The sequence below is a fragment of the Nerophis lumbriciformis genome, linkage group LG26 (genome assembly GCF_033978685.3).
Source record: "Nerophis lumbriciformis linkage group LG26, RoL_Nlum_v2.1, whole genome shotgun sequence".
In the NCBI taxonomy this organism is placed as follows: domain Eukaryota; kingdom Metazoa; phylum Chordata; class Actinopteri; order Syngnathiformes; family Syngnathidae; genus Nerophis; species Nerophis lumbriciformis.
Window position 1 is genome coordinate 355,004 of NC_084573.2, and position 12,550 is coordinate 367,553.

General features: G+C 39.9%; 1 protein-coding gene across 1 annotated transcript in view; it reads right to left on the minus strand.

Annotated features, from left to right (window-relative positions):
- Positions 1–381: 381 nt before the first annotated feature.
- Positions 382–12,550, minus strand: part of LOC133624097 (adenylate kinase 7-like) — a 34,073-nt gene continuing 21,904 nt past the window's right edge. The window contains exons 10-18 of the mRNA XM_061987715.2: positions 9,161–9,310; positions 8,386–8,514; positions 8,148–8,259; positions 7,271–7,399; positions 5,740–5,802; positions 5,347–5,544; positions 1,702–1,904; positions 801–962; positions 382–732 (exon numbers count right to left, since the gene is read on the minus strand). Of these exons, the coding sequence (XP_061843699.1) occupies positions 703–732; positions 801–962; positions 1,702–1,904; positions 5,347–5,544; positions 5,740–5,802; positions 7,271–7,399; positions 8,148–8,259; positions 8,386–8,514; positions 9,161–9,310 (1,176 nt within the window). The 3' untranslated portion in view covers positions 382–702. The remainder of the gene's footprint in view (positions 733–800; positions 963–1,701; positions 1,905–5,346; positions 5,545–5,739; positions 5,803–7,270; positions 7,400–8,147; positions 8,260–8,385; positions 8,515–9,160; positions 9,311–12,550) is intronic.

Sequence of the window (12,550 nt, forward strand, 5' to 3'; positions counted from 1 at the left end):
ACCCTTCACCTCCCCAAAATTCATACAGCACATATATTTCCCCAAAGTTACGTACGTGACATGCACATAGCGGCACGCACGTACGGGCAAGCCATCAAATGTTTGGAAGCCGCAGCTGCATGCGTACTCAGGTACCGCGTCTGCGCATCCAACTCAAAGTCCTCCTGGTATGGATCATAACAAAACCTATGGATCGTATTAAGACCTATGGATCATATTAAAACCTATGGATCGTATTAAGACCTATCGGTCATATTAAGACCTATGGATCGTATTAAGACCTATGGATCATATTAAGACCTATGGATCATGTTGAGTACTACAACCAGTGTAGAGCATGTTTAAGTAGACAAGAGGGGCTCTAACAAACAAGTAGAAGAGTTTTGGTAGGAACAACTTTAGAAGATCATTTTTTATTACTCCTTCTAAGGCCATCACTTGGAATATTAGTTTTCTTGACATCATTTCTATTGTCAAAAAAAGGGAATGAAGTCTTCCAGGGTTAAAATGATGACTCAGCCCCCTAACCCTTATCCCATTCCCCACACTAACCCTGCTAGTCCGCATGAGCAGCCAGCTGAAGTGGTCAGGGAGTGAGGTCCAGCCACATACACCTGGTGTAACACGTACACCTGGTGTAAGGTGGCAAACATCATTAGTCAGCAATATTTGGCCACACCTTCCCTATGAAGCCAAAAGGTGTCAGGGGTTGTTCTTCATCAAATATTCAGCCTGCAATGAGAAGGAACATGAAGTCAATCAAGGATGCCTGTCGTCAATTGAAGCCATCAAGTTCTTACCAGGAAGTCTACCGGGTCGTCTGGCCACGCTGCGCCGCAGGCTATCAAGCCCTGAGAAATAGTGGCCATGATGTTGGTGTCGATCAAGTACTTCTTCATCGGGACAGTCAGGACTTCCAACTGCTGCACTTCCCACTGGCTCTTCTCCTCAAAGGCCTTGGACTGACACAAACACACAGGACCATCACATCCAACTCAAACACATACACACACTTCATTCTAGCCTCATTCAGGAGTTGGGTGGGGCCCTGGAGGTCGACTGCTGCTATGAAGCGCTGCCATCCGACCATCACCCCGAGGGGAAACAAGCGGTGAAGGCGTAGGGGAGGGGGGGTGCGTGTGTGCGTGTGTGCCCATTGTCTTGGGTGTGATGATGTAATGTTTTTTTAGACTGAGGCCGATCTGCAAAAGTTCGACTCCAGGTGTCGTTGAGGAGGGAGGGAGGTCAAAAGCGTCCATCATTGAGGTGTCCTCGGGGGTGTCTTTCAGAACAGCCTGGTCCTGTTTCCACAGCGTCAAGGCCATTCGAGGGAGTCGAATCGTAGATTAGGATGTTTGTTTTCCGCGAGCAGACAAAACAATGACTTGTCTGTTCTATTCGTCCATTCGTCATTGTCCCATTTAAAGCAGCAGTTCCATTGGCAGCAAAACAGGCCCAGAGCATAATACTACCACCACCATGCTTGACAGTAGGAATGGTGTTCCTGGGATTAAAGGCCTCACCTTTTCTCCTCCAAACATATTGCTGGGTATTGTGGCCAAACAGCTCCATTTTTGTTTCATCTGACCACAGAACTTTCCTCCAGAAGGTCTTATATTTGTATACATATATATATATGTATGTATATATGTGTGTGTGTGTATATAGTGATTTAAAGAGTTACCAAATAAAGCCTCTTACCCACTTCTCCCAACGTTCAGACCTCTTCCTTGCATCCTCCACCTCCTTCCTCCCAAGGTCTTCTTCTTCTTCTTCATCTTCATCTTCATCCTGGCTGTCTGCATGCATGGCGCCCTCCTCCTGCACCTCCATGCTGTCATAGTTCCTGGGCTGGCCCACTCCGTCACAGATCTGATCCATCGCTGTTTCCACACTGCTCACATCTGTGGACATCAACATCTGGATCTACTGCACAAGTACTGTCCTACACCCTTCAGCGAGAAGGACTCGAAGCCGCTACTTTTTTCCCTACACTTTGCACCCTGCGGCTAGTAAGACGGTGCGGCTAATTTGTGGAATTTTCTTTGCCGACGGCCATAATGAAAATGGTTCAAACAAAAGAAGCAAATACACTGAGAAGGTGTTTTATTGTTTGTGCTATGGCGCCACTGCAGTGTCCTTCCATTTAGTGCGTTCAATCACAATTACAGTGCCCCCCCCCCTTCTAGCGTTTTTACTCGCACTGATTATTCCTAACTCCAAGCAAGGTTTGTAAGTTTTACAATATAACTAAAACTGTTTAACAATTCCATTGAGAAGTGATTTACCATTCAAAATGAATACTTCTTTAAATAGAATTGGGTGCCAGTTCTACGTTATACTATATTTCTCCATAAAATAGGACAGATTAAAATGCTTTTAAATTGATTTTATTTATTTCCGATTTTTTTAAAGTCGATTAAGAATCGTTACAAGTGAGAATCACGATTCATTCAAAATCTTTTTTTTTTTTTTACACCTCTACTGTTTATACTTACTAAAGTGTTCCCTGTGTGATGTTTGTGTTTGCATGCAGATTTCATGTAAATACTCTAATTAGCTAATATGCTAACACGTTTACGAGTGTCTGTGTTGGTGTTATTAACTATTCTTTTTGTATTGTTTCAAATTCCTTTAGTAATTTCCCCCAAAACGTCAGCGTGGAGTTATTGAGTCTGTTTAGCTGATTGGAGAGCTAGCTTGCGCAGCTAGTCGGTCCAAGACCATGACTTCTGTTTTGTTTGATCGGCCGTTTTACTGCCATGTTACAGACACCGTTTGGCAACAATTAAAATACATAACCATTTACAGAATATTTCTGTGTAAATAAGTCATTTCACAACGTATATATCTGTGACTTATCGTCTGTTGTGGCTAATATATGGATTTGTCTTTGTTAATGGCCATGATGCAAAATGTTTATTAGTCATCTGTTAGTAAGCACATGCCTAAAATAACTTAGAAGTCAATGGAAAAATTAGAGCCATTAAATATGTGAATGCGGTATTATCCGATTAATCGTTAAGATAATCGTTGACTAATCATTACAATATAAATAAATATTTATGAATGAGTCATCTTTGTTAGTAAGCACAAGCTTAAAATAACTTAGAAGTCGATGAAAAAATTAGAGCCATTAAATATACGTTAGCGTTATAATCCGGTTAATCGACTAATGGTTAAGATAATAATTGACTAATCATTACAGTATGAATAAATATTTATGAATTAGTCATCTTTGTTAGTAAGCACAAGCCTAAAATAACTTAGAAGTCGATGGAAAAACTAGAGCCATTAAATATGTATACGTGGTATTAATCGAATAATCGACTAATGTATAAGATAATCATTGACTAATCGTTACAGTATAAAATAGATATTTATGAATGAGTCATCTTTGTTAGAAAGCACAAGCCTAAAATAACTTAGAAGTCATTGGAAAAATTAGAGCCATTAAATATATGTTAGCGTTATATTACGATTAATCGACGAATCATTAAGATAATCGTTGACTAATCGTTACAGCATAAATAAAAATGTATGAATGAGTCATCTTTGTTAGTAAGCACAAGTCTAAAATAACTTAGAAGTTGATGGAAAAATTAGAGCCATTAAATATGTGAATGCGGTATTATCCGAATAATCGTTAAGATAATCGTTGACTAATCGTTACAGTATAAATAAAAATGTATGAATGAGTCATCTTTGTTAGTAAGCACAAGCCTAAAATAACTTAGAAGTCGATGGAAAAATTAGAGCCATTAAATATATGTTAGCGTTATAATCCGGTTAATCGACTAATGGTTAAGATAATAGTTGACAAATCGTTACAGTATGAATAAATATTTATGAATGAGTCATCTTTGTTAGTAAGCACAAGCCTAAAATAACTTAGAAGTCGATGGAAACATTAGAGCCATTAAATATGTGAATGCGGTATTATCCAATTAATCATTAGGGTAATCGTTGACTAATCATTACAGGATAAATAAATATTTATGACTTAGTCATCTTTGTTAGTAAGCACAAGCCTAAAATAACTTAGAAGTCGATGGAAAAATTAGAGCCATTAAATATATGTTAGCGTTATAATCCGGTTAATCGACTAATGGTTAAGATAATAATTGACTAATCGTTACAGTATGAATAAATATTTATGAATTAGTCATCTTTGTTAGTAAGCACAAGCCTAAAATAACTTAAAAGTCGATGTAAAAATTAGAGCCATTAAATATGTGAATGCGGTATTATCCGATTAATCGTTATGATAATCGTTGACTAATCGTTACAGTATAAATAAAAATGTATGAATGAGTCATCTTTGTTAGTAAGCACAAGCCTAAAATAACTTAGAAGTCGATGGAAAATTAGAGCCATTAAATATATGTTAGCGTTATAGTACGATTAATCGACAAATCATTAAGATAATCGTTGACTAATCGTTACAGTATAAATAAATATTTATGAATGAGTCATCTTTGTTAGTAAGCACAAGCCTAAAATAACTTAGAAGTCGATGGAAAAATTAGAGCCATTAAATATATATTAAAGTTATAGTCCGGTTAATCGACTAATGGTTAAGATAATAATTGACTAATAATTACAGTATGAATAAATATTTATGAATTAGTCATCTTTGTTAGTAAGCACAAGCCTAAAATAACTTAAAAGTCGATGTAAAAATTAGAGCCATTAAATATGTGAATGCGGTATTATCCGATTAATCGTTAAAATAATCATTGACTAATCGTTACAGTATAAATAAATATTTATGAATGAGTCATCTTTGTTAGAAAGCGCAAGCCTAAAATAACTTAAAAGTCGTTGGAAAAATTAGAGCCATTAAATATATGTTAGCGTTATATTCCGATTAATCGACGAATCGTTAAGATAATCGTTGACTAATCGTTACAGTATAAATAAAAATGTATGAATGAGTCATCTTTGTTAGTAAGCACAAGCCTAAAATAACTTAGAAGTCGATGGAAGAGCCATTAAATATGTGAATGCGGTATTATCCGATTAATCGTTAAGATAATCATTGACTAATCATTACAGTATAAATAAAAATGTATGAATTAGTCATCTTTGTTAGTAAGCACAAGTCTAAAATAACTTAGAAGTCGATGGAAAAATTAGAGCCATTAAATATGTATACGCGGTATTATGTGATTAATGGACTAATGGTTAAGATAATCATTGACTAATAAATAATGGTTAAGATAATCATTGACTAATAAATAATGGTTAAGATAATCATTGACTAATAAATATTGGTTAAGATAATGGGTGACTATCTGAATAATGGTTAGTTAGGAGAAAGAAGAAAGCAGTTGGAAGAGTTACCAATGAGGATGCAGGTGATGTCCATCTCTTCAAAGTATTTCAGGAGAGTTTCTTCCTCCATGTTGGTCTCTCTGTACTTAGTCAAGTTCTTCAGAAAGTTCTCCTGCTCGTACTTGTGCTCCTGCACCAACTTCTCAGGGAGTTTGATCACCAAGTCCTTCAGGAAGTCATCCGGGGCGTCCAGGAACACAACAAACTCTGCAAGCAAAGGGTCAGGCCAGTAAATACTTTGCCGGACAAGAAATAAGAAATGGTATTTTTACTCTATTAGCTAGTTTGACTTGAGGAGATGTTTGTTATCGGCTGGCAAAAAGGACGACAATCTAAACACTTCAAAGGACTCAATGCATCGAACGGTACTAAGGCCACTCTTTTTTAAACATTAGTTAGTACCTGGCATTATCTTCTTGTACAAGGAAACCATTGAAGGTCTGTCCTCGGACTCCGGTTCCTCAACTAAGACAAAAAAGACATACTTTACATATATACTGTACATACATATATACATATATAATATATATATTATTACAGTCCTAATATGACACAGTCTGACAATGAAGTACGGTAGGTACCAAACCAGGATCATTACAGTCCTAATATGACACAGTCTGACAATGAAGTACTGTAGGTACCAAACCAGGATCATTACAGTCCTAATATGACACAGTCTGACAATGAAGTACTGTAGGTACCAAACCAGGATCATTACAGTCCTAATATGACACAGTCTGACAATGAAGTACTGTAGGTACCAAACCAGGATCATTACAGTCCTAATATGACACAGTCTGACAATGAAGTACTGTAGGTACCAAACCAGGATCATTACAGTCCTAATATGACAGTCTGACAATGAAGTACTGTAGGTACCAAACCAGGATCATTACAGTCCTAATATGACAGTCTGACAATGAAGTACTGTAGGTACCAAACCAGGATCAGTACAGTCCTAATATGACAGTCTGACAATGAAGTACTGTAGGTACCAAACCAGGATCAGTACAGTCCTAATATGACACAGTCTGACAATGAAGTACTGTAGGTACCAAACCAGGATCATTAGTCCTAATATGACACAGTCTGATAATGAAGTACTCTAGGTACCAAACCAGGATCATTACAGTCCTAATATGACAGTCTGACAATGAAGTACTGTAGGTACCAAACCAGGATCAGTACAGTCCTAATATGACACAGTCTGATAATGAAGTACTGTAGGTACCAAACCAGGATCAGTACAGTCCTAATATGACACAGTCTGACAATGAAGTACTGTAGGTACCAAACCAGGATCATTACAGTCCTAATATGACACAGTCTGACAATGAAGTACTGTAGGTACCAAACCAGGATCATTACAGTCCTAATATGACAGTCTGACAATGAAGTACTGTAGGTACCAAACCAGGATCAGTACAGTCCTAATATGACACAGTCTGATAATGAAGTACTGTAGGTACCAAACCAGGATCAGTACAGTCCTAATATGACACAGTCTGACAATGAAGTACTGTAGGTACCAAACCAGGATCATTACAGTCCTAATATGACAGTCTGACAATGAAGTACTGTAGGTACCAAACCAGGATCAGTACAGTCCTAATATGACACAGTCTGATAATGAAGTACTGTAGGTACCAAACCAGGATCATTACAGTCCTAATATGACACAGTCTGATAATGAAGTACTGTAGGTACCAAACCAGGATCATTAGTCCTAATATGACACAGTCTGACAATGAAGTACTGTAGGTACCAAACCAGGATCATTACAGTCCTAATATGACACAGTCTGACAATGAAGTACTGTAGGTACCAAACCAGGATCAGTACAGTCCTAATATGACACAGTCTGATAATGAAGTACTGTAGGTACCAAACCAGGATCATTAGTCCTAGTACAGCATTAATACGTGTTAGTTACCATGGAGGAGCTCTTTTGCTTGTTCATATGTCTTTGGAAATCCATCCAGAACATAACCCTGGTTCTTACAGGGGTTGGACATCATCTTGTCTACCATCACCTTCACCAACAGGTGGTCATCCAACGTACCTGATGGGCAAAAAAAGGTGGTTTACCACCTGAAAGTCAAAACATTTAGAGAAGGCTTCAACTGGAAGACGAAAACGCAAACAAACTTGAAACTTAGCTCCAGCTGCATGATGAATAGCAAACAAACTTGAAAGTTAGCTCCAGCTGCATGATGAATAGCAAACAAACTTGAAACTTAGCTCCAGCTGCATGATGAATAGCAAACAAAGCATTGACTCACACAACAAAAAGATTCTGAGCACTCACAGACAAGCAACCGCTAACCACTCTAACTCCACAGATAGCTGCAATTGTGTCTGTGTTTCCATATTATAAAGCAGCTGAAAGTCAAACATGGATAAGTGTGGAAAGAGTGTTTTGCATGTTTCCCATCATGCCTTGTAATGGATTTAAATGGGTGTAACTTTGAACTTTTTGTGGTGATGGGACGTTTTTTTTCAATAATTTCCACAAAGTCCAGGAAGCAGGTTGTGTTATGTGTGACCGTGTAGCGTTGACTTTTTGTGCAGGTTGATTTTTTTTTTTCTGCACCATGACTAGGAAAGGTTGTTTGGATTGGGTTGTATAAGTCAATGCTGCGCTTGATGTCCAGAAAGTACACATCATGGTCACTGACCTGAGTTTCTTACATGGCCTACAAGATGGTGACTATTAGCCACCTGTCAGACTGAATCAGCCAATCACTATTTTACAGTCTGAAGTCAAGAAAAGTGTGAAAGTTGACGTAGTGAAGACCATCAGTCTCTACCTCCATTCTGCTCCATATTGTCCTTCAAACTATTCAGGAGTTCCTGAGTTTCTGTGGCTGCTGTGGACTCCTCGTTCTCTGCATCTGAATTCATGTTCCTCACCGTATACTCCTGGAGACGGACACACAATGTGAGGGACAAACAGGAAGTCTACAAAATAAGATGTTTGCTCAGTCGGTATCATGTCGGGTGAAGCTGCTTTTTTCAAGGGATTCAGTTTGGGGAAGGGAGTCTAACCAGGTGTGAGATGGTCTCTGCCACGGTCTCACTCAGCCGGATGTGATGGAGCTTGTAGTGACCACAGATCTGTTGACACACACTGCTCTTCCCCACTGCCGGAGGACCCAGGACGCAGATCCGAATGGGCTGCGAGGAGAACAGGATGGTTTAGGATCTGTTGCTCCTTGGACAGACCAAATGATTCTAAGTTCACGTACATTGAAGTCTGTTTGCATACCAAGTGGTACCTCGGCCTACAAATGTCCAACCTTGGGCATTTATTGAGATATGACCCAAAATGTGGGTTACCAACCAGCCCCAGATACATCCCCACCGCCAGTTGGCGTAGCGTAGCCAACCCCTTTAGATCCACTCAACATCCGGCGTCTCACTCGTTAGCATTAGCATATAGTCTCAAGACAAAAGTGTTTTTCCAACTTGGTGTGAAGAAAGTGAAAGAAGGACAGTGCTGAGAAGAATGCTCTGTGGAGAAGGATAGTCTTGGTCGCCATGCTACGCCCACGTCCTACAAGCAAAACCTCAACGCTTCCTAATGTACAGTCCTTCTTCAAAGTCTTGGTGGATCCAATAAGTGCTGTTGAACACACCCTTGTGTTGACTGAGTGTCTTTTTAAACACCATTGTTGATGTACAGTAAGTTGCGCAATCATTTGGCACTGACAAAAACAAATGGTTTCAATCCTCAATAACCCAAAATGAGTATCATTTTCAGGATGAGTGTACAAAAAAGCAGTACAGTATGTGTGTTTGATATGTTCCGACCAGTACTTACCACCAGTCCCCTGATCTGTCGGTACTCTTCCACTACCAGCTCTATATTCTCCACAAGACCAGACTCACATAACCAGCGGATGGAGACCAGTTCCTTGAGATGTGTGGCCTCCATGAGAAGGTTGATGCGCATTAAATCAATTTCCATGAGCTGTTGAAAAGTGAGAAGCAACATCAGTAAACATCCTACTAGTCTACTTATATTAGAGGACCTCATCCTACTAGTCTACTCACATTGGAGGACCTCATCCTACTAGTCTACTCATATTAGAGGACCTCATCCTACTAGTCTACTCATCTTGGAGGACCTCATCCTACTAGTCTACTCATCTTGGAGGACCTCATCCTACTAGTCTACTCACATTGGAGGACCTCATCCTACTAGTCTACTTATATTAGAGGACCTCATCCTACTAGTCTACTCACATTGGAGGACCTCATCCTACTAGTCTACTCACATTGGAGGACCTCATCCTACTAGTTTACTCATATTGGAGGACCTCATCCTACTAGTCTACTCACATTGGAGGACCTCATCCTACTAGTCTACTTATATTAGAGGACCTCATCCTACTAGTCTACTCATATTGGAGGACCTCATCCTACTAGTCTACTCACATTGGAGGACCTCATCCAACTAGTCTACTTATATTAGAGGACCTCATCCTACTAGTCTACTCATATTGGAGGACCTCATCCTACTAGTCTACTTATATTGGAGGACCTCATCCTACTAGTCTACTTATATTGGAGGACCTCATCCTACTAGTCTACTAACATAGGAGGACCTCATCCTACTAGTCTACTTATATTGGAGGACCTCATCCTACTAGTCTACTTATATTGGAGGACCTCATCCTACTAGTCTACTCATATTGGAGGACCTCATCCTACTAGTCTACTCATATTGGAGGACCTCATCCTACTAGTCTACTCATATTGGAGGACCTCATCCTACTAGTCTACTCATATTGGAGGACCTCATCCTACTAGTCTACTCATATTGGAGGACCTCATCCTACTAGTCTACTCACATTGGAGGACCTCATCCTACTAGTCTACTTATATTGGAGGACCTCATCCTACTAGTCTACTCATATTGGAGGACCTCATCCTACTAGTCTACTCATATTGGAGGACCTCATCCTACTAGTCTACTCATATTGAAGGACCTCATCCTACTAGTCTACTCATATTGGAGGACCTCATCCTACTAGTCTACTTATATTGGAGGACCTCATCCTACTAGTCTACTCATATTGAAGGACCTCATCCTACTAGTCTACTCACATTGGAGGACCTCATCCTACTAGTCTTTTTATATTGGAGGACCTCATCCTACTAGTCTACTTATATTGGAGGACCTCATCCTACTAGTCTACTCATATTGGAGGACCTCATCCTACTAGTCTACTTATATTGGAGGACCTCATCCTACTAGTCTACTCATATTGAAGGACCTCATCCTACTAGTCTACTCACATTGGAGGACCTCATCCTACTAGTCTTTTTATATTGGAGGGCCTCATCCTACTAGTCTACTCATATTGGAGGACCTCATCCTACTAGTCTACTTATATTGGAGGACCTCATCCTACTAGTCTACTCATATTGAAGGACCTCATCCTACTAGTCTACTCACATTGGAGGACCTCATCCTACTAGTCTTTTTATATTGGAGGGCCTCATCCTACTAGTCTACTTATATTGGAGGACCTCATCCTACTAGTCTACTCATATTGGAGGACCTCATCCTACTAGTCTACTCATATTGGAGGACCTCATCCTACTAGTCCACTCATATTGAAGGACCTCATCCTACTAGTCTACTCATATTGGAGGACCTCATCCTACTAGTCTACTTATATTGGAGGACCTCATCCTACTAGTCTACTCATATTGAAGGACCTCATCCTACTAGTCTACTCAGATTGGAGGACCTCATCCTACTAGTCTACTCATATTGGAGGACCTCATCCTACTAGTCTACTTATATTGGAGGACCTCATCCTACTAGTCTACTTATATTGGAGGACCTCATCCTACTAGTCTACTTATATTGGAGGACCTCATCCTACTAGTCTACTTATATTGGAGGACCTCATCCTACTAGTCTACTCACATTGGAAGACCTCATCCTACTAGTCTACTCACATTGGAGGACCTCATCCTACTAGTCTACTCACATTGGAGGACCTCATCTTACTAGTCTACTCATATTGGAGGACCTCATCCTACTAGTCTACTTATATTGGAGGACCTCATCCTACTAGTCTACTCACATTGGAGGACCTCATCCTACTAGTCTACTCATATTGGAGGACGTCATCCTACTAGTCTACTCATATTGGAGGACCTCATCCTACTAGTCTACTCATATTGAAGGACCTCATCCTACTAGTCTACTCATATTGGAGGACCTCATCCTACTAGTCTACTTATATTGGAGGACCTCATCCTACTAGTCTACTCATATTGAAGGACCTCATCCTACTAGTCTACTCACATTGGAGGACCTCATCCTACTAGTCTTTTTATATTGGAGGGCCTCATCCTACTAGTCTACTTATATTGGAGGACCTCATCCTACTAGTCTACTCATATTGGAGGACCTCATCCTACTAGTCTACTCATATTGGAGGACCTCATCCTACTAGTCTACTCATATTGAAGGACCTCATCCTACTAGTCTACTCATATTGGAGGACCTCATCCTACTAGTCTACTTATATTGGAGGACCTCATCCTACTAGTCTACTCATATTGAAGGACCTCATCCTACTAGTCTACTCAGATTGGAGGACCTCATCCTACTAGTCTACTCATATTGGAGGACCTCATCCTACTAGTCTACTTATATTGGAGGACCTCATCCTACTAGTCTACTTATATTGGAGGACCTCATCCTACTAGTCTACTTATATTGGAGGACCTCATCCTACTAGTCTACTTATATTGGAGGACCTCATCCTACTAGTCTACTCACATTAGAAGACCTCATCCTACTAGTCTACTCACATTGGAGGACCTCATCCTACTAGTCTACTCACATTGGAGGACCTCATCTTACTAGTCTACTCATATTGAAGGACCTCATCCTACTAGTCTACTCAGATTGGAGGACCTCATCCTACTAGTCTACTCATATTGGAGGACCTCATCCTACTAGTCTACTTATATTGGAGGACCTCATCCTACTAGTCTACTTATATTGGAGGACCTCATCCTACTAGTCTACTTATATTGGAGGACCTCATCCTACTAGTCTACTTATATTGGAGGACCTCATCCTACTAGTCTACTCACATTGGAAGACCTCATCCTACTAGTCTACTCACATTGGAGGACCTCATCCTACTAGTCTACTCACATTGGAGGACCTCATCTTACT